This window comes from Prinia subflava, chromosome 11, assembly GCF_021018805.1.
Source record: "Prinia subflava isolate CZ2003 ecotype Zambia chromosome 11, Cam_Psub_1.2, whole genome shotgun sequence".
NCBI lineage: Eukaryota > Metazoa > Chordata > Aves > Passeriformes > Cisticolidae > Prinia > Prinia subflava.
In genome coordinates, this window is record NC_086257.1 from 22,431,287 (window position 1) to 22,454,592 (window position 23,306).

General features: G+C 43.1%; 1 protein-coding gene across 1 annotated transcript in view; it reads right to left on the reverse strand.

The window, feature by feature from the left end:
- Window positions 1–23,306, reverse strand: part of LOC134556110 (neuroserpin) — a 43,965-nt gene that overhangs the window by 3,296 nt on the left and 17,363 nt on the right. The window contains exons 2-6 of the mRNA XM_063408346.1: window positions 16,762–17,029; window positions 15,243–15,473; window positions 12,585–12,779; window positions 11,597–11,801; window positions 4,659–4,756 (exon numbers count right to left, since the gene is read on the reverse strand). Of these exons, the coding sequence (XP_063264416.1) occupies window positions 4,659–4,756; window positions 11,597–11,801; window positions 12,585–12,779; window positions 15,243–15,473; window positions 16,762–17,011 (979 nt within the window). The 5' untranslated portion in view covers window positions 17,012–17,029. The remainder of the gene's footprint in view (window positions 1–4,658; window positions 4,757–11,596; window positions 11,802–12,584; window positions 12,780–15,242; window positions 15,474–16,761; window positions 17,030–23,306) is intronic.

Below are 23,306 nucleotides of genomic sequence, written 5' to 3' on the forward strand. Positions count from 1 at the left end.
GCAGAGGAAAGGGGAACATATTTCAAGTGGCTCAACAATAAGATTGAAGCATTTAAAGAGCCCCCCCAAACACTGCCAAAACCCAACACAATTATCCACCCTCTACAGCAGGCAGGGAAGGAGAGGAGTTTCCTTGCATTGAAACACCTTCTGCCAATACCTTTGAACAGCATCATTTACCTCACTCAGATTTGTAGTGCTCTCCTACACCATGGACATTAAAATAGCTCAGGACTGCCCAGAGCCCAGTATAGCAGAGAGGGTAAAAACAGCCCTTGGAATCAAGATTTTAAATGCAATTAGTGGGAAAAATGATTATGACAATAGAGGCAAATACTTAGACATAAAACCCCAATCATTTCTGCAGAAGGTACAACACAGACTTCCTCCAGGAAAATGAGGATTTTTCTTTCTTCTTCTATTATATTTACAAGAAGCAGAAGGTAAGTATTTATTGCAAGAACCACCACAGAGCTAGTTTTTTTCAGTCTTGTTTGTTTTCCATCCTTCTTTGTCAGTATTTTAATTTCAGTCCCAGGCTGCTCCTGCTGAAGTCAGGGAATGTTTCCCTGGTTTTTGCTGGGTGCTGAAGGATCAGCTCTGTTGGAACACTCAGTAGCTGGAACACCAAAGCAAGCCAAAGCCAGGAGAAGCAGTTGGGAAAGACCTTCCCCAGCAGATCTCATTTGCTGCTCTGCACACCCAGCACTGAATTAAACCTCCCAGTTCAGCTGCTGCACTTCAATCACACCAACAAAAGCTCCAACATCCCCTCAGGGACTGTGTGCAATAAAGCACAAATGAGGCTGCTAAAACTGGTCCCAGTTCTAGACTTGAGTCCCAAGCCTTCAGCAATGCTGCCCTGCGAGCTGGGATTGAGTTTCCATCCTGTTCCTTTAAAACATGGGACATGCAGCACCCACTTGCCTTTAACATTAGCCAAAAATCTTAAATTCAATTACACTTTAATGTTCAAGAACAAGGAAACGCCCACTTAGCCTAATCATGCATTTCAATTAATTCTTTATTACTGCAGCACTGAAGCCTGATCCTGTGCTCTGTAATATTCACAGAAATATTCCACATTTTCACTCTCAGGGCTTTATTTTGCACAGTTTGGTGATGCTTCTGGAACTCCAAGGTCTATTCCTGATGAGAAACAGTAGCTCAGAAGAAGATACAAAAAGCCCTGCAGATGAAAACTGCAGCACAACTTACAAGAGAAAAATATCCTCTCACCCAGCATGTGCCTTATACCTTAACCCAAGTTTCTATACACAGAGGGCCTTTATTCAGTGTAGTATAGAGAGTTCTGATTGCTCTGGAGCAATTTCATTTTTTTCAGCCCTGCCAATCTCAAGGAACACCCAGCAAAGATCCCTGTGGTTAAGTTTTTCATGAGAGAAGCACTTTCTATTTGTTTTCCATTTGTTGCCTTTCACTTCATTGGATATCTTTGTCCTTGGATGATGAAAAGAGCAATTCCACATCCCAAATTACCTTCTCCAGGTTCTTCTCTTTATATTGCCACTATCACATCCTTCTCATTCATCTCTCCCTGCAGTGAATGAATCTATTTTCCTAGGAAAGCATAACGTTGTCCCTGGGAGTTCAGGCAGCCTTTCCTTTGATCCAGGTTGTGTTCTCACATCCCTGGCTGTAATGTTCCCATCTCCTCAGATTTTCCCCCTCCCCTTGCAGCTTTCACAGGGGACAGGGTGGGGCTCACCTGAGCATCTCCCATCACTTCATTTCCCTCCAGGAGCTTCTCTGAACGTGGATTTCCACAGGAAATGGTTGTGAAGATCTCAGGGAAGTCCCCTGGGGGTTTGGTGCCAAAGTTTCAGCTTTGTGCAGGCCCAAGGCTGACCCACGGGGAGTGGGAGGGAGCTGGAGCTGCCCCCTAATGAACACGACTCTGCTGGCACCACACTTCATTTGTCACTACTCTCCATATGTCTGCAGACTCCCACTCAGCTGCCAACTGGCTGCTCTGTGAGTCTCATTTTAAAAAATACCAGGTGGGCTGAATGGCTCTTCTGGCCTAGGCTGTCCCAGAAAAATTATATGGATGTCAGTCAAGACTTCCAAGAGTTATTTACTGCACTGATACTCTTCTAACTACTTCTTATTGTGGAGGGAAGTCACTGAGATCCCTTCATTGCTCACTGGCACCCAGGTCACCTTGCACAGAAAGCAGCTGCTTTTAAGGCTCTATAGAACAGCCAGAAATATTATAATCATTTGAAGGAGAAGGGGAGTTTTAGCAGTGAACTAATTTCAGTACTAAATCTTGACTGGTGTTAAAACACTCAAGCAGCAAATTTATGTGATATGATAAATCCACAATGATAACATCTCAAATAGCAAAAGTTGTTTCAAGATTGTTTTGGACATCTGATGGAATCAGATGCAAGTAAATGCTGTCCCAGTCTTTTCTGAAAGGGAGAGTCAGAAACAGGAGAGCTGACAGCCCAAGAGGAATGTCCTCCTACTCACCCGTGGCAATTGTCACAGAACTTAATTTCTGCAAGTGAGTAACATTTGAAAAGTGCACCTGGATTATTAACACTTTCTCTCTGGTTGCTCAGAATCCAGCCATTCCAGAAGGTCAAGCTGGTCCTTCTGGTCCCATTTTTCAGATTGAGTGGAAACAGCAATAAATTCTGAATATTGAAAAATAATCCTGCAATTTGGTTTATATCCACTAAAGCCACACAGAATTTTGCTGAGCTCACTGATCTGCCTGCATCTGGTGACAGGATTAGGATCTCTGCTGAAATTGCAGGAGACTTTCCCTGGCAGCAGTGCCAGAGCCACAGGACGGGGAGGAGAGGATTTTTAAACGCAACCAAATAACTCAAAAATCTCTTTAGATTTAATTTGATTTGTATCTTCCTAAATCAAGTGTCCAGCTAAAGACTTTTTGTTGAAATATCTGCATTTAAAGCCTCGTGAAGTGCCAGATTTTCCAGAGGGCTGACTCTGACATGCACATAAACTTCCAGCTTCCACTTCCCTGCTACCTGATGTCCCATTCAGGTGTCTGTAAAAGTCAGCTTTAAACAATTCTGTCTTCATGACTTATTTCCCCTTCCTCCATCCATATTTTAAATTATGAAAATTAGAAAGAAGGAAAGTATTCTGTATTTATTACTTAAAACTTCATTTAGACAGCATCAGCTGTGGGGTTTTCATTAAAGACATTACTTCAAAACCACTTTTTCGTGCTTAATTTACAAATAACCTTTTCATGCCCATGGAACAACCTATTTTCAGTGAAAAGCAGGAAAGCTACAGTAAAACTCATGAATTTTCTCTATACACTGCTCTATACTTAAATAACAAGTAAATCTTTCAATGGCAGAGGAGTTAATTCAGTCATGCAGAACGTGAGGTTTTGATTTTGTACAGTACAATTGTCAGAATTATAAAACTTTTAACAAACCATTAGTCACATGGATTAAGACACAAGCACGTGATTCTTTCTGCCAACCTCTTGATAAATGGATGTCCCTGATATATAAATGAATTTTACATGGAACTAAAGAAAAGCCTTTGTGGTTCCCTGTGCATTTTCCATTCTCCTAGGAGCTTTTTCTCAAGTAAATAATTTCCTATAAATAGACCAGAATTTAGTGAGAAGCTGACTTTTCCTTGAGCTGGCAGAGAAATTGAAGGCGTTTTTCTTCAAAAGAATGTTATTTCTTTGAAAAAGGGGTTTTTCATTTATTTCAACTCTTTTCATATTAGCTAAAGCCAGCTTTTCACCCAGTTTCACTGCAGAAGTGGCAAACCAGTGGAATAAGCTATATGATACACCATAAAGAATAATTCCAACTTAGCAAAAATGAAAGGATCTGAGCATCACAAACATTCCTCTGTGCATGTGGGAGGGAGAAAACTTTGCCTTTGTGAGCTGTGTTTTGACTGAGGCACAGAGGTGTGATTGTCCCAGGGTCACACAGTGGAGAACAGGCATTTCCCACCACCTAAGGACCTACCTGGATGGCTGGGGAGAAACACAAGGAGCTAAAAACACCCCAAAAATCATAGAGGTGGCAGTGTGCCACTTCAATACAGAGAAACTGTGGCTGCCCCATCGCTGGCAGTGTCCAGGGCCAGCTGGACAGGGCTTGGAGCAACCCAGGATAGTGGAAGGTGTCCCTGCCCATGGCAAGGGGTGGAGTGAGGTGTTCTTAAAGGTTTCTTCCAACCCAAACAATTCTGTGACTCTCTGAACAGCTTTAGGAGGTATTAAAAGCATAAATATCTCATTTCCACATGGATTTTTAAAGGTATTGGATATTTCAATTTCTGTTGAATGCAGGTGGCATTTGTGACTAAATTGCTTTTATCTCCAAACTCTTCCTTCCCGTGCTGCTTCCAGGTTTCTGGGGAGAGGAATTAATTGTGCAACAGCTTAATGCTCCTCGTGCTGGGAACAAAGAGCCCTGGGGACACAGGGTGACCCCCCTGGGGTGTGAATGCCACCTGCCACTGCAGCCATGCCCTGCTCCAGGCACTGCCTCTTGCAGGGGATCCCACTTTGTCTCCATCTCTAACGAGAGCCAGTTCTGAAACACTCCGAGTGAACTTTCCCAGGTGAAAAATGTATTTCCTCATCTACCCTGAGAGACAAGACAAGGAGTTCTCACCAGACATGGCAGTGAGGTCAGCACTGCTGCTGAACAGCTCTGTAATTCCCAGACCTCTCCAGACATCCTTCAGATCAATTTCCTGTTCTACCGAGAACCTGCAGAATGGAAGAGAGAATTACAAAAAGCCAGATGTAAGCACTACTTACTGTTATTAGAAGATTAAATTTTCTAGGTGAAAACACTGAGATAAATAATGCAGAGCAGGAGATCCGGTGCTGGTGACACCTTCCAAAAAAATGCTTATAAACAAATGAGTTTACTCACAGCTGGATTTTTTTTTTTTTTAATACAGAAGCAATCAAAAATATGCTAATGGTATGTGCAGCCCCTGCCCATAAAACTGCAGTGCAAAATTATGCAGCAGCTAATGGAAATGCTTACTTTTTACACAAGAGGTTTTCTCTAAAACCTGAATTTAATTGTGCAGATACTAGAACAGAATATCAAATAAGGCAAAGGACAGCAGAACTTCCCAGAGAGCTGCTGGCAAAGGAGGAGTAAGAAAGATACTCCATTTTTACTTTGATAATATAAGAAAGATGAGCTATGAATATGAATATAAAACATTTCTGCTTCAGCTTCTAATGAGTGTGGTGGCACAATTGTAATTGGGTTTTGATTGTGAGTAAAGAGCAGGGAAAACAAATAGTTGTTAGTTTAAATGCACTGAGTGTAACCCAGGAAAATCCCTGTTCTAGGCGGGGTTAGTGTGTTGGAAGGACAAACTGAGATCTATCCTGAGGGCAAAATTTTGGGCAAAAGCTCATTTTGTGAGCTCAAATGTTCTATTTCCACACTGATTTTCTAACACTGTAAAAAGCTATGCCTGGTGTCAGTAAAATAAAAAAAAAAGAAGACCTTTGTGTGTGGCCAGAAAGAGACTGGACAGCTGGAGAAACACAGAAATATGGCAGGAAAATATTAGTAATGGCAGCCCCAAGCAGAAAACAGCAGATGTCTGCAGACAAACACAGGAGAGTGACTGTCACTGCTTGTGTGGGGTGAGTTCTGGGCGCTCTGGACAATGACCAGATGAATCCTCAGTGATTTATGGTTTGCTGGCAGTGGCTGGAACTGTCCAACACAAAGCACGGTGTGTAGGACGCTGTTCTGGTCACACACAGCCACAGCTCAGCCCTTGGTGACGGGGCAAAGAAGTGCTAGAACCAAACAAATGTGCTTCTGTGCAATCTCCTTTTTAGGGGATTAAACTCCCCAACTCCATGGAAGAACAACATGTTCTTTTCAGGAGGAAGTCTGGCCCAGAGCTGTGGGCAGGGCACAGCTGATGAGGAGCTGAGATGTCCAACAGCTTGGCATGCACCAGCCTTGGCAGCTCAAAAAAGACTCATCTGGACATCAAACAGAACTGGAGAAGAGACAAGTGGATCTTCCTCACTTACACAAACCTGAAAAAGATCCAGTACATAATCTACTTTCATAATGAACTTATAAATGCCACTAGAAGCCAAAAATCTGGGGTGGAATGGATATCATCCAGCATTATCATTATCCAGAGAAGAATTCTAGGACTTGAAATAGGACCTGGATATAGCTCAGGACTGATAAATCACTGCTGGCATCAGCAGTGTTCATGCAGCCTGTCCAGAACAATTCCAGGGCATGCATGGAATAAAAACACAGGAACTAATTCTTGTGATTTTATTGCTTTGGATGTTCAAAAAGAATCAGAAGAGACCAACAAAAATGCAAGTACTGAAGAAGCTTCTCAAGGTGTTCTGGCAGATTCTGCATCAGTTACTGTGGTAACAAGTCTGCAAGTTGCTCCTTCAATCAGATTTCCCTGACCTTTAGGCTCCAACACTAAAACCAGTTTTACTCTCACAACACACTTGTAAAACATGTCAGGATCTACTTTAGAGACTTTGGTAAAAACTCTAAAAAGATGAATTGAGATTTGATTCCCAATGCTAGAGTTAGTCCAGTCTGGTCTAGAGGTCCTGTCTGTGCACATTAAAGAAGTCCACAGAAAATAAACTCAGAAATATTTCCTTCTATATTATATTTACATTAAAATATTTTGAAAACCGCTTCCAACTGTACTTACTTTACAGAGAATGCAAATGAATGTTAAAAGGCATTTTCTAAAAATTTCAGTGCTGTTTCCCCTTTTGGTTTTTATTTCACCCCAATATTAAATGCATCCAGCTTTAAACAAGATTTAGGTAGGAGCCAGCGGTGTCAAATGAACAAGGAATATCAGGATAAGAAAGCAGCAAGTAAAGTCTGCATGGGCAGCAAACTTTGAGCTAAAAAATAAGAAAAATAACAGCAAAAAAGCATCTTTTTCCACCTGCAGAGTACCAGAGCAAGACAGAAATGGAAATCAGGTGGGTTTAAGTCCCTGGACCATTAGACAGCAAACACACATCTGCTCAGCAGTGCAGAGTGACCCAGAAAGCAGCTGGGGCACAGGATGCTCCTGCACACTGAGCAGGGGGGCTTGGGAGAGGTTTAGGGAAAAGATAAACCTGGAAAGCCTCACTGAGCGTGGATGTGAGCAAAGGGAGAGCAAACAGAGTGGTTGGAATGCCAAAGGGTGCCCGGGGGAAGGAGACAGAGGCTCCATCCCTGCCTGGAACCGCTGGAAAGGCAAACCCTGAGCAGGTGGATGAGGGAAGGGCTGCCCAGTACCTACAGAGGAGAGTTCCTGCTTTTTATGACCAATAAAACAGACCAAAAATACCACACCAGCTGTGCAAATATCAAATGATGCCTTTACAAAAATAAACCTGATTACTTCCCTTCTTGGAGTTTTGTCTTGTGGTAAAAGCCCACTCCAAACAGATCTCCCTTCCTTCCTCACACGCTCTGAAAAGCAGTGAGAGTTACAGATCAATTCTTAATGAGATTTCCAATATTTTAGCTGACATCAGAACCAGCCTTTGCTCAAAAGTAACAGGGCAGCTTCACACTCTGAAATTTAATTTCAGGCTCTGCAGTTTGACATAAACATTCAGCAGGAGCTACCCCTCAGTCAGATCTGGATTTCTGGGCACTCCTCACAGACAGTGAGGATGGAGTTCCAAATCAAAGCTGACAACCTCGAGCTCAGAGCTGACACTCCACCTCATTTCCCAGACTTTGGGAATGTTGAGCTCCACAGTACTACCCCTGACACTTGGTTATGTTGCACATAATGAACCAGATGGTAATTTTTTGATTTCCCCCACAATCTTTGCTAAAAATACTCTGAAAAACTGATTTAAATACTTCAGTATCAAAAATCATGGAATAGTAGCAACTGAGAGCTTTAAAAACCACAAAGGGAAGTCTGAGAAACAGACACTGAAGAGAAGATTAGGTTGAGAAACCAGCAATTCTCTGGAGATTTTAGCAGAGAGTCAGGACATTTTAATGAAATTTAAAACTTGCACAACCATTAGAATAAAATGATGCATTTATGTCACTGACATTCTATAGTTATGCATTAACACTCCACATCAGACCATCTTTCTTCTATTTTAGAGCCTTTTAAACAGAAGAAAAGATGTGTTCATCTTCTATGGTGTCATACAACCCTTAAAACACTGAATTTTCTGTGAGTTTTAGCTGCTCAGGATCCACAGAGCCAAGAAGGATGAGGGTACAGGGTCCAGGAGAAGGGAACTGCAGCTGGAGTGATTCATCCCAAATGCCATAATTTCAAAAATTCCTAAGGGTTCTGAGTGAGCCAAAGCAAGAAAACTCCAGGTTTTCAGATTGGTTCTAATGGATGAAATCCTGCAGAAGACCGGGCAAACAGAGGAATACATCAATATTCCTGCCTGGAGCACAGGCCCTGGGGGCTGAGGCACTGTTTGCACCCAGGCTGCCAGCTGCTATCAGTTCCAGCATCCCGGCTGGAATTTCAGCCAGGTTGTCTCCAGGTGCTAGAAGCAGCCTCCAGGATTTAATACTCTGAAAACAAACAAGCAAGAGAGCAAAAAAACCCCACAAACAGCAGAAGCAGGTGAAAACCCCACTCAGCTGCTCTGGGCAGGGGAAGCACAGCAGGCTGTGGGTCCTTCTCTGGCAAGACCTTTCCTTCCAGGGCTGAATCTGCAGGAGTTTGGGTGGGAATTGTTCCAGTGAACACTTCTGTGCCTCCTCTGTGGTTGTACCTCGAGGACAATCAGCCCATTCCTCATCAAAAGGGAACTTGAGACAGCAGGTTAAAAACTAAAACCAGAAAGCTCAAGGATTTTTTTTTTCATTTTGGTTTGGGTTTTTATTTGGTTTTGTGAGGTGTTTTTAGTGCTTGCTGTTTTTTCCTTTAAAGAAAACAACCTTCAGCTAACACCACTTATCATTTTGGCACTATGTAAAGATTTTAAAGCTATTTTAAATGCACAAGAAAGCAAGAAGGTTGTTACAGAGATTTGGGCACACTGGAACAATCCTTAAGAAGAGATCTGCAAACTGTAGCACCACTATTAGGTACCAGTTCCTCCCCTGCTCTTCAAGTAATTTATGTTGGAGAGACAGCTTTGTAAATTAGATTCATGGTCTGCTTCACTCCTATGCAAAAAGTGGATTAAAATGTTGATCATTTTAGTCTGGGTTAAGCTGAAAACAATGATTTGGAAATGAAAATGAGGAAGTATAATTTAACAATTCTGTGCAAATCTCTCCTTTGCCATTAAGAGGAATAATACACAATTTCATTTGCACACAGATAATGCAGACAGAAATTGCAAAGTTGTGATTAACTCTGCTTTGGCAAGTCATTCAGTCCCATTACAAATGTATAAGTTTAAAAAATGTTCACTTTATAATTGGATAGCATCTTTCAAGATATAAAAATTTAATTTTATTCCACTGCTGCTTTCAATTTCTCAGTGGACAGAGCCTGGAGGCCACATTTCATAACATGCCTTTCTGAGTCACAGCATCAAATATTTATGAAGTGTTTATTTAGAGCATTGACAAAATCCTGTAGATCACCTCTGAGTCCCTAATGGAAATCCAACACCTTGGGAGCATGCAATTAATCTCTGGATTTTCTGTAAGGAGACTGCAGAATTCCTGCACACAATTCCAAGCTCAGGATAGTTATCTTTTGTTATCTGAAAACACTGAAGGTGATTACAGGCTGGTTTGCCTCTGTATAGCCTGAATTTGCAGGTGTTTATCCCACTCTTTGAGGTTCTTGGATAAGAACCAAGCAGCCTGAGGGCAGAATAAATAAGGACATTTTATGATCACACAAACCCCAGGCCTCAAATTCCCATGGGAGAACGTGGCTCCAGGGAACCCTGGAGTGTCTGCAAACAAAACCCCAAATCACCAATATAAACCGAATCCAAGTCATAAACATAATTAGTATGTTCTCAATGCCATTCATGTGTTTAGATACCCAAGACAGTTAAATATGGAAGCTACTTTTTTACAGATTTTCTCCATAATCAATGGAGGATCTCCATATTGTGTTGTGGATCTCCCACTCTAGAAATGCTTGGAGAGAAGATGCCCAACCTCAGCACAGGCTGCTGTCCCAGGTAAAAAAGGGAAGCTTAAGGATGGAAGAATCCTCAGATTTCTCATTAACATCCAGGTTTGCCCAAGCCTGCAGGAAAAGCAGCCAGAGAGAAAACTCCCCTCCCATGTGTCCTAGTGGACTTACTGAGGCCTCTGGACCTGAAGCTCCAAGAGAAAACAAACAAGGAACAAATCCCAGGAACAGAGAACAGCAGGCTTGGTCTGTACAAAACCTGCAATGCAGCTCTTTGCTGCTCTTCCTGCTTCTTTAAAGGAACTGGGGCTTAAAATAAGAGAGGAACTCTCGCTATGGGGAGTGAAAAACAGCCCCAGAATGCTGCTGGACCCTCAGCACTCTGCCTTTAAGCTCTGCAGAGAAGTGGATTCCATCCCAATTTGGGATCAGGGCATGCTGACAGCACCAGTCCCATTTATCCCAGCCTCATTTATCCTGGCCCTGTTCCTTGTGCTCAGGCCCTGGACAGCTGCAGGTGGCCCCTGGACACTGCTCTCTGAATTGGAAGGACTGCAGGGAGTCTGAACCTGTGAAAGGGAACAAGCTCAGATCTCCAAGTCACCTGAAATCAAAGAACTGTCTTAATCATTAAAAGGATTCACTTGAGTTTATTTTTTCTGCAGCCACGTCCCCACTGCACAGTGCCACAAAAATAGAATAAGTGGAAGTGATTCCTTTCAGAGATGAGCTCTATTGTTACATAAACACTTGCAAGAAATCATCATGAATCACTTGAAGGACAGTGTGATCCAGCTGAACATTATTAGTGACATTTAGTAGTAAACAACTCTGCTACCAAGGCAGAGCACAGCACGAGGAAGATCTGAAGGTGGATGAAGCAGGATTCCAGGAAAGATCCTAATGGTGTATGTGGGCAAATCTGCACTCAGCACACAGCCTGTGCCTGCAAATGGACTGACAGAAATTTCAGCCCTTCTGGTATTGATGTCTTGTTATTCTTTGCTGCTCTAAGGAGAAAAAGCAGCACTTCTTACAGCTGGGAAGTAAAACAACCCAAAATTGACTGGAATTACCTCTCAACACTCAACCATTTGTATCTGCACAGACACACACTACAACTTCTGAAAATAGCAGCACATAGAAACCTAATTAGCACCTAAATGAAACATTTGGTGGTTCAGACTTCCAATATTTCTGTGGCTCCTGTCTAAATGGAACTTATCCATAATGAGTTCTGCTCTGAGCATCACTCGGGGTGGATGTGCCCCTGATGAGGGAACTTTGCTGTCTGCAGAGCTCTCCCCTGAAAGGATGGAAATGCAGAGCTGGTGTGCTGCTCACTCTGCAGCCCCCAGGCCCTGCTGTGCTGCTGCCTCACTCCAGGATTGTGCAAGATGAGTTCCAGTTGTCCCCACTCTGCTCCTGCATCAATCTGGATGCAATTCCCCCTTCCAGGGGCACAAGAGCACACTCTCACCTTGGCAAATACACTTCCACCTTTTGCTTCTTGACAGAATTAGCCCACTCGTTAATCAAGGAGGCCTTGAGCAGTGGTTCCAGGGTGGCCAGGGGAACCTCCTGCCTGGAAAGGACGATCATCATGCTGATCTCATCCCCCTCATAGGGGATTTCCAGGACCTGGTAGATCCCTCCTGCTTCGTTGGAGCCGTCACTGAACTCTCCTAGGGGAGGAAAACAACAAAAACCCCATTAGAACTATTTTCTTTTGTCTTTAGTTTAGATAGGCCTAATCCTAGGCAGTATTTACTAGATAATGGAACTAAAAATGACTCTCTTTAATCCATATAAAATTTATATTGGTTTCTTCAGCAAAGGATTTGAGGCTTACATTTGATTTCTTAAAGAATACAGCTCAAGCTATCATACAGTTTGTAGATAATCACAGTTCTGGGACATAACTTTCAGAGAAAAGCCTACAATTTAAGGCTGCTGAGACTTTCAGGGAAATGGGCAGAGTTTTTTATTCAGGAGAGAGAATTTTTCATTGATGAGATTGAGCAAAATGCTGCCAGTGCCAGACATTTTAGAACCCACTTGGAGCTCAAGCTCCAACTAAAAATGATCATTAGTTTTGCTGTTTAAAAAACCTCTGTTTTACCAGTCCAACAGTAATGAGCAAACATTATTCATTTGAATGTTTAGCACAGCACAAGAAAAATATTTTTGTGATAAGCAGGACAACTCAAGAATTGCAAAGAGCTTAAATCCAATGGATAAACATTCTGAAATCCATCCTGTGGCACCAAGCAAGTCATTATAAATGTTGCTACCAGTTATAATACACACATTAGGGAAAAAAACCCACACTCTGAGTCCCTTCTTTGGGCAAACAGCACATTAAAAATTCTAGGTGGAAGAAGAGACAACAATACAAATGGATATTACTGCAACAAAGCCATTAAGTGGAGATTTAGGAGCTCTAAATTGCTAAAGGTCTAACTCACCGTAGTAGAACTCTCCCTGTTGGTACATCATTGGAATTTGCACTTCACTTTCATCATCTTTAGTGAAAGAAAAAGTCCTGGTATTTTCAGGCCTGAACTGTGACTTCCAGTTGCCTTTAAAGTAGATTGCATTGATGAGAGCCAAATGAGTTAGAGCACCAAAGTCTCTTGAAGACACAAAATCTTTGATCATACCTAAAAAGAAACCCAGCTGTCAGTCTGCACGTCAAAGTGAGCGTTAAATCCAAACTTAAGGCAGCTTGAAAAATGCAAGAAAATAAAAAGCAGTGTTAACATGTAATTTCCAATTCAGATGTTTCATTAAATCTCCAATTAAAGTGCCAGTGTTTTGTAAACCTAAATCACAGTGTAGGTGTGTAAACCCTTCCATCAAATACGTGTTAGGCAACTGTTTCTTGATCACTGCTAAATATACCTACAAGGAAGCCACGTGGAAAAAGGGTCACATTTGGAATGTTTGCCCTGCTGCTATGAAACAGTTCAGCACTTCCATCTTAAGGTCAGAACTTGTACAAACTTTGGCTCCAGCCCAAAGAAGCACTTAAATGGGAGCTTGATTTAAAGGGGCTAAGTGCAACCATTGCAGCTCCACCTGGGCCACTTCTGAAGGAGTCTCAGTGATGTTCTGTTGAATTTAAAGCCAGGACTAAGCATCAAAAATCCACATAAATTCCCAGCATTTGTTCCAGTGACATTAGCTCTTGAAAAGCAAGGGGAAAACCATCTAGCATCTGCTCTATTCATGGGAGGTACAGCAGCTGAGCATGGCAGCTGCTTTGCTCCTACTCCTGAATAAGTCATTTACATCAGAATGCAGTCTGGTACCTGCTGCAGCTCATCTCAAATGCCTTGCGTTTCACCAAAATCATTCCCAGTTTGGTAAACTGGGTGCACTGACCAGATCTGTCACTGTTCTTCAGGGAGTACAGCCTCCTTCAGATTGCTCTCCTGCTCACTTCTATTTTTAGCTGACATTGCAATGCAAAGTGTTAAAATAAACACATTCCTCAGTCTGATTATTACTCCTTAATCCATGGTTTGAAAAACAAATTAATTCTGCTTTCTGGAGCATATGATCCTGACTAACTGGTGTGAAATCTGTGTATCACAGGGCTGGATTTCTTCCGGGTTGCTGTTTGTACTTCATTTTATCTCGAATATTCTAAGGAGGGAGGTGTGACCAATACTCACTTGGAGCTGGAAAAAAAACAAAAGGGAAACTAAGAAGGAAAACATTTCCAGATTTCTATTTGGTACTTATGTTTTTTTCAGTCACATCTTGTTAATGAATGAATGTTCATTAGTGAAATGTTCAGAGTTTTCCTGCCCAGAGAAACCTTTGATGGTTCTGCTTTCTGCTCCGAGCCTCCCATCATGCTGACCACGCTGGGACTGGAAACCTGCCTGAGTTGTGCCCCTTCCCGAGGGGGAAATCAGGGAGAGGAGTGGGCAGGGAGCAGCTGAGGGACTGGAACCATCCCAGCCTGACACCAAGAGCCGCCCAGCTGCCCTGGTGGGCTCTGCTTTCCTTTTTCCACAGCCATGGAAACACACTGAGATCTGCTGCATCACCTACACCCAGCTATTCCTGCAGCCCGACAGGAAGGGCAGTTTGTTAGGAACAGAATGGCTGCTGTGTTCCCTTGGAGCAAACCAGACCATTTTTAAAATGGAATAAAAGCATTCCAGGAGGTGCTTTTCCACTTTGGAGCCATACTTTTCCATAAAGCATTACGGATTCTTAAGTGCTCAGACTACATGGGAGGTGTTAGTTCCTTCCAGATGATTCCAATCCCTTCAAATTCCCAATGGCACAACTGTGGCAGAGCCAGGCCCCCCTGAATTACTCTCAAAATACAATATTACCCTTCAGAGTGGGCCAGAGGAACCAGAATAGAACAGGCTTTGATCCCTGCACCAGGAGACTCCCAGATATTGGGACTCTGCATGGATCCAGGAAATGCCACCTCTCTGGGAGCTGCCAAGCCAAGCCAGCACCATGCAGCTCTCAATGTGAATATTTACAACAGTAATTTTGTGCTTAACTCCCCTGCTGCAAATTTGTGTTGTGAAACTGTTGACAGCAATCCTAAAATCAACTACCCTCTCAACATGCTATCTCGTTTCCTCACATTGCAAAATGTTACATTACACACTCTGATTTTGTGGTTCAAAATTATCTTTTTATTCCCTACTATTCTATTGCTCAGTACTTTGTGAGTATGAGTTCCTCAGAGGAGGAGTGATACTCCACACATCCAAAGCACGAGCCAATAACCCCTCTGCAGACAACTTTTCTGCCAGTAGCAATAATACTTATAAATTTTTTTTATAATTTAAAATACTATTAAAATGCCTACCATTAAAACAGTCTCATTCAATAAATGTTACAGATGGCAAGACCAGAGAACAAATATTCAAATAATGCCACGTGATTGACAATGACTAATATTACTTATGACAGATCCATTCCTACACAGGAAAAAAATAGAAATACTAGAATTTTTTCCTGGGAGGAGAAACTTCAGTCTCAGACAGAACAGATAAAAGCCAAAGCACCAACACAACACCACTGCACAAGTTTGGATGCAGAAACACTTCCTGCAGGAAGTGTACAGAAGGATCACATGGACTTACTATTTGTGTGATTCTCCACCCATTTATTGATCTGAGTAGCAACAGCTGCACTTTGGCTGAAATCCACATTCTCTACTTCAGCTTTGAAGTATTTTTTCACCAGCTGCAGGAATTTGTCACTGACATGAAACCCATTCTGCACGTAGAGGGAGTTGGCGATGTCCAGCACGTAGTGACTTTGCTCAGTGGTTGCCATGTCAGAAAGGTCCTTCAGGAAGGCAAATTCCTCACCTGGGGAAAGAAAAAACACCTTCAGTGGCTCAGAAAGGAAAATGATTCCATGGTTTTCCTGCTGAAAATTCATGAAAATGTTTTATGCCAGGGAAAGTCATCTTTTTTAAACAAACTTGTTCCTAAACCTACACACACCTTCAGATATGAAGGAATAATCTCCAAGATCACATTACTTGGAGCCTGTTTTTTCTACTAGCTATAATTAGTCTAATTAATGAGACATTTGAGTCCCACCAGAGGCAAAACTATCTATGCAATTCCTTTCTACACCAAAAGAGAAATTAAAAAATTCTTCCTACAGGTTCCATTTCCAAGTCTTGCCACCACAAATTCTTAACAGAACTTTGGTTCCAACCTAAATGCCATTTGTTTAAGGAAAAATGAACTTCAAATCTTGAAACCAAGGACCTCCCACAGCCTTTTCTTTGCCAAAAGCAAGTCTAGAATTTCCCAGGATCCTTCGTGGGGCAGTGCAGAATCCTTGGTGGGTAGTAAGGAATCCTGGATAGGATTATAGCAGTCTGCTTTAAAATAGGAAGCCTGTACTACTGCATCATATGCCTCAAGGTGAAATTTTTAAACTAAAACTCAACAGAATAAACCTTAAAAACTGATTGCAATGATATATTCCAAGCAGAAATCATGGGAACACTTTTACTGAATGCCACTCAAATCCCAGAATAGTGAACAGCCCAGAAAAAATCAACTGCACAACTCCCTCCATTACAGCTAAGGGATAAATGATTATTGTTTTAGAGACAAAATGTAGAACTCGAGGGGTGCTGCAGCCTCCACAGAGAGGTATCAGCTCTGCTGTGGTTCTGACAAACACACTTTGATGTCTGTGCTCAGAAATTCCTCCCCAAGATCCTTTCACTGGAGACTCCAAAGTCCAGCACATTGCATGAGTGAGAAATTCCACTCAGGTTTCAAAGCAGTTACTTGGATGTCAATAGAAGCAATTTTGCTGAAACTCCTGCTCTCCTTACCAGCTTTCACTATGATCCCTAAAAAGGACGTTCCTAAAAAATCTTCTCTTTCTAGAGGCAAGTTTATTTTGCAGCAGAGACCAAGATGAGCTGCAATAGCTGAAGATTCAGGTGCCCCAGCTGGGCCTTTATGTCAGCACCTCTCAGCTCATGCAGAACCCACAGGTCTGAGCCTGCCCAGCCCATCAGGACACCAAGAAATCCCGAGATTAACAACCCATGGACACGAGCAGGCCACCCCTACCCTCACTCCCGTTTCTCTAAGACAAAAAGAAGGACACATGAAGAGGCCTCACCGTTTTTCAGGCCCTCAAAGCGCAAGGAGTGCCGGATTTCCTTCAGGGTGGTTCCGTGGGCTCCCAGCTCCACCATGCCCATGGCTATGGCCATGCTGAGAGGGGAGAACAGGATGTTCTCATCCTCCCTGGTGGCTCGCAGCTGGTTGTAAATGTTCACAGAGAGCTCCGCGATGGTCTCATCGGGGAAATTGGTCTTGAAGGCTTCGCTTTGCAAAGCAAGCAAGGACAGCAGGCCAAGGAAATACATGGCTTGAGATTTTAAGGCCTGCGAGATAAATTTGAGACAAAATAAGGCTCTTTGAATAATATAAAATTCAATTTGAGAGAAAGAAGAATAGTCAGCTTTTTAATCTTAAATCTGTGGGGGAAGAAAATCCCTAGAGTTCAATGCACAATGCAGTTCTTTGCAGGAGACACTGCTAAAACAGAAGTAATGATGTATTTTCACACTAAAATAACCCCCTCCCTTATGTAATGGTACGTTTGTGAAATCTGCCAGCCCCAGACCAACAAAACACTCAGGGCTTCTACAGAAAAAGACCCCAAAGACAGCAACCCCTTCCCTACCCCCCTTTGGAATTGTGGCTCTTTAGCAATGCTGACCTGGAGTTGGTTTGTATTTCTGCACTTTATCACCAAGAAGACCCAGAAATGTGCTATTTCTTTCATTTGACCTTCTAGTAAGATGCAACTTATTTATCTTAGTCAGTCTAAGCCCCAACAGGTAAAAACTCTTTCAAACACTGTGAGACAGCTGGCTGACACCCGTGACAAAGTTACTGTTCCGTGATGTTGCTCAGTTGCAAAACACGTGGCAAGCAGCCAAGAATTTTTTGAAAGAAAAGAAAAATCCATCATGCCTTAGTTACCAAATAAACCCCCTTTTGTTAGTAAATAACAGCGAGAAGTTGGGTAGCTCTGCTAGCTGGGAGTCAGCCCCCACTCAGAGGAGAAAGGTGCTGTACAGTGAGAAAGATCCAGCAGTGGGAACAAGGAAGGAAACTAAATTAAAAAAAGGGTTAGCATTGATGCTTCTGACTAATCCATCCTCCAAGCTTTGCTGAAATGCTCTGGTGTAAGCAACAGTTCTCACTCTAGCCCAGTTTAGCTCATCACACAACTACTGATAGTAGAATTCCAGCTCCTGGAGCAGGGAATGTGTAACTTCATCCTTCCATTTTTATTTTCCTTTAAACTCTGTGCCACCTTGGCATGCGACCCACTAGTGCTGCAAGTCTTGGGTGAGAAACAGCAACCACCAGAGCTCCCGTTTGAATTCCTTCCCTCTGCCACTCTGTCTAGGACACAGCAGCAAATGCTCCTGCAGCAGGGCCTTGGACAGGACAAGGCTCAGAGCTTCCTCCACGAGTGTTTACAAGTTGTTGTGCCAGCTGCAGGGCTCAAAAGCACAGCACAGATTGGTGTGAATTGCATGCAGCCAGCCCAAGGGCCTCTCCTTATGCTTCCCTGCAATCCCGGGGCTGCATTACCAGGGGTTTTATAGACACCACACAAAGTAAGCTTTAGACAACATTTATATTCTGTATTTCATCTTCAAAGGCCTATGTAGCATCATCTAATTCACTCACACGGCACTGAATGATCCATAATTTAAGCGTTATTACTCGCATTTGATAGCTGAGAAAACACAAAGAACAACAGGGCACACACACGTGCCTTGGCAGCCACGGGTGCCAGCACTAGTTAAGATTCCTCCTGTCCCCCAACCTCCATCAGCCTTTTGTTCAGTGCTGAACTGAGAAAATTGAAGAGATGAACCAGTGCAGCAATCCCACATGGTTCAGGGGAAAAGGAGAGCATTGCCTCTCCCCTGCCCCTCATCTCCTTTCCCGTGGTTATTTCCACATATGTAAGAAATATTCCCCTTTCTAAATTTCCAATAAATTATCTATGGTGGCATCACTTCACTTCTGTGGGTTGCTTGATCAATCTTCCTCTGATTCTCAGTCAGATAGCAGAAATGTCCACTGAAGGCTCTTATTCTATTTAGGAGCAGCACAGACAAGTCACAGAAGCCTAAAGCAGCAGCTTTAATCCTTCTGTCTGCATGTTCTGTGCACTGACAGAACCACCCAGACCTTCACTGCTGCCCAGTGCAAAGCACCACTCTGGCCATTGTTATTTATTTCAGAAACACTGAGACACTATTTATAACCCCAAACATTATCAGCACACCACAAACTTCCCCAACAACTGCTTAACAGCGATTCATTTTTTTCATCTGCCCATTTGTAAATTATTGACTTGAAGGATATGAAGGTTTGTTATAGAAAATAACTGGATTTCTCTGTGATCACGGGCACTGTAGATTTCTTTATTTAAGAGCCCTGGAGCATGGCTCTGCCAGTGTTACATAAGAGTTCAGCCAGCACATCACCGTGATAGACTGAGCCCAGGTATTATTCTCTTATCCTAAAAGCTGCACAAGGCAAGAAAAGCTTAACAAGCCTCCATCACACAGCTATAGTCCCAAAAACAGTACTCAGGAAATAGAGAAGCAGGAGCTCATCTTTCTTTTGTTGAGCATGAGCCCAAATTTGGGAGCTCTCCACCCTAATCTGTACAAACAAGTTGTGCAGCTCAGTGTGGATGTAATTATCCAGAGAGCTAAAGCTTTCCACTCCTGGATCAAGAACAGCTTGAGCTCACTTGGAGACCTGACGTGGTTAAAACAGATGTGAAATAATCTGCAATTTTCAAAAAGGGAAATTTCCCCAGCCTTGCAGGGGCAGAGGCAGCTGTTCAGCACTCCATCACTGATCTCTGTCCTGTGTCCTACTGCCAGACAGGTTTAAATAATTGCACAGCAGAAGGAGGGGAGAAATTTATACATCTTAATTAAGTGTTTAATATGCAGGTCAGACTGTCTGAAACTAATAAAATATTTGTTATTAGACAGTGCTGGAACCTCAACATTATATACAAATCAAAATCATATTTCTTTGTGACCACTCACCAAAAGCTCCTCATGTGAAATAATTAAGTTGCATTATTTTTCATTATTTAGTTGGACAGAAAATAGAGTAAGTACATAGATGGAGACAAATAAAATTTATACTGAAATGCTCTTAACAAGACAAAGTATAAAACTTAGGTTTTTAACTACAAGCCAGTCCCAGTGATGCCAGCACAAGAGGTTGAACTGTGCAGAACAGGAGTTCCCAGTAGGAATGAACTAAACCCAAACAATTTAGATTTCCTCCCCTGCCCTTCCACATCATTTCAGTCTAGAGAGGTTTTCTAATGAAGCTCAAAGTGAAGTTCCTCATACAAACACCAAGGGGAAAGGAAGAAAAGAAGGCAGGAATGGACACATGGATACAGGCAGAGAATTTATCAGCTCGTTTCTGGCAATGCTCTCTAAAGTGAAAATACAAAAATAAATGAATGAGTCCAAGGCAAGGGAAGATGCTTTAAAGCAAATTAAAGATCTGTGGGTGCTGGTCAGTGGGGAAGAGGCTGTAAAACACCACAGACATCTGACCAATCCTTGCCAGTGTGAAAATGGTCTCGTCTCATCCATTAAATGGGAAATGTCCGTGGTAAATTCCTCAGTTCAATTCCTCTCACACTCCTGGCTCATGCACACGCTGCTCTGCTGACAACTGGGAATCCAGCTCTTAATTATCATTCCAGCCAGAGCAGCTCCTGCTCCTCTGATCCTGCCTCCCTTCAGGCTGGATTACTCTGGGGTTTGTGCTTCCTCAGGCAGGAGGGCTGGATCTGACCAAGAGCTGAGGCCGATTCTGGTGCAGCATCTCCAGTCAGAGCCCAGGGCACCACGACTGTCACTGACAGCATCTTGGAGTTGCCTGGACCCCACACACAAACACACTTCAAGTGAAGGAAATGAAGCTGAACATTATGTAATGCACATCCAGAAACTTAAACAGTCCCTGGGAGTATCATCAAAATTTTACTCAGTCTTTTCTGTCTTCCTCAGACATCCCCAGTACAGTCTGTCATTGCTGATTTGCATCAATGCAATCTGGTTAAATAATCCTGCAGCAGTGGGAAAGGAGTCAATGTCCCCACTGAACAATGTCTAAAAATCAACAATCATCAGTTTCAAATGTTCCTGTGTACATTTTGCTTTCACTGGCTAAATAAAAGAATAAAAAAAGCTGTTAAAAACGCTTGCACTCCTCAGCCACACAGTTCTTAAGGCCAAAGTTATGAACTTCTCATTTGAGGGTGTGTCAGACAGATTCTGAGTTTTGTTGGGTTTCATCAACTGATGCATGAACACCTCTCTCCTACCAGGCAACCAAGGAATCAGTGCAAACAAACTCTCCTTGTCACATCTTCTTGAAAAACAGTTGTGTATCACAAACCCTCACTTTTAAGAGGGTTTGTCAGAGTGTATCAGTTTTGTTCTGGCTTGCAACTGTTCTCAGGGGAAAAAAGCAGGGATGGAACATTAAAACCAACAGGGTTCCAGGTATCCATCCTTCAGCAGGCACTGGCATTGAGGTCACACCTGGTTCAATTCCCAGGAAACTTTTTTATTCAGCATTTCAGAAAACAGCTGGAAAGACGTCATCAGTCCCAAAATTCAGCCCAGCACATTCCCCCAAGTGGCCACAACCCAGCCCAGATGTGCTCCCGTGCACGGGCACAAGGGACACCCATTCTTGTGATGTCTGAAGAAAAAAGATTCATCTCATAAATACAGGAGTGCCTATCCAGCTCTCGCCTTTCCCCAGCAGAAGGCTGGGATGACTAAGAGGAAGGAGAACAAATTCGCCCCCTCACACCCACAAACTCTGAACTATTCGGTTCCAGTAAAATGCAAAAGGGGCAGGCGCTCTCTGTAAGCTGAGATATTTTGAGATATCCTATCAACAAACTCCAACTGAGTTCACAGACATGAGGTACCACGAATTTTGGAACAGCGAGACCTGGACTTGGCGTAGGAAGGTGCCAAAAATTCAATTAAGGGCTGAATTCTAGTACCTTGTACTTGTCAGACAGGTTGAAAAAATGGGTTATAATTTCCTTTTCTTTTACACCTTTACAGAGGGTTTTATAAAGAAACTAATTTATGGCTTTAAACACCTACAAAATAAAGCTGTGATACATTGCCTGGGTTCCTGAGCACACAGAGACTAAACTAAGATTAGTTGCCTTCAAGATTACTTTTGGCTACCTGCAAGCTAAACACCAAAGGTGTGGGAAGTACAAATGAGAAAAACTGCTGATTCCTGATCAGTGTGTTAAAAAAAAAACCCTGGGAGGAAAACAAGTGTGGTAACAGCACTGATTACATTGTCTCCTGTAAAGAGCAGCTGCAGGAGCAGACAGAAGTCTGGCAGAACAATTTGATAAAGCAACAGATGGATTTGCTCAGGGAACAAGACCTGCTGGGTCAGGGGAAAAACCCACTCTGGATCCAGGTAGAAATTGGGGAGTTCTCCTTCCCCCAAACTCAACCAGAACAGTATCGTGCTTGTGGCAGGTGAATCTTGGATGTAAACTTGGTGAAATTCAGCCACTACTACTTTGCTGGTTGGTAAATGTAACAATTGCTGCAGCACCTTGACTCTGATTTCTTGTTGGCAATCACATCTACCAAAAAGATCAGAGAGAGGCCCCACCCAACTAACAATAAGAGTTTAGAAAATGAGCACAGCTCAGGCAGTGAAGCCAAGCTCTCCTCCACAGAGAAGCCCCCGAGCCCCAGCGGAGCACAGGGGATGCAGCAGCAGCCTGAGAGCCTCGGCTGCTCCCCAGCCCAGGAATGGTTGTCATGGCTACCCTGAAGGATGTGCACAGGAGGCTCCCAGTGATGTCCACGATTTGCTCCCAGCTAGTTCAGGCTTGCCTCAGGCCCTACAACAACAGGGGAATGTGGTTGCTACCACAGAGCTCAGGCTGCTGACAAGCCCACCTGATCCACTGCAGAGCCAGGCAAGAACAGCCCTTCCAGTCCCTTCTTCAACCTGTCAGATTTTTGTTGGAGCATTGGGCAAAAATTGCACCTCCAGCCAGCACTTCTGGAGCAAAAGCTTTCTCTCCTCTAGAGTGTTGTGGTTTTACCACAGGAAAACACCGCAGAAGGAATGTGACAGTTCCTCCCATCAGCTGCTCACTGTGCTCATCTCCCTTTTCCTCCCCGGAACTCAGCCCCTCTCTCCCTCAAGCACAGGCACTGAGAAACAAAGCTCGAACCTGAGCTGGCTCCACCAGAGAAATCATTGCTTTTCCAAAGCCAGGAAAAGAGGCAGGTGTCCAGGGGACAGCAGTGCAAGGGCATCCAACACCCTGCTGGGGAACCCACAGCCAGCAGTGCTCACACTGGGGCTGCCTGGAGGTGAGAGCAGGCAAATCAAACACCAATCCTCACCAGATACACAATTCAGGAGGTGCTATTGCTCACAGCCAGCAGCACACAGCCAAGGAAATGGGAGAACAACTAAATGTCCATTAAATGTTTTAAGCTACAGCTATTGAGGACAGTGCAAGCAGCACATAAAGGGATGCACAAGGTACTTTGGGTATTGGTAGTGCAGTCCCTGGGA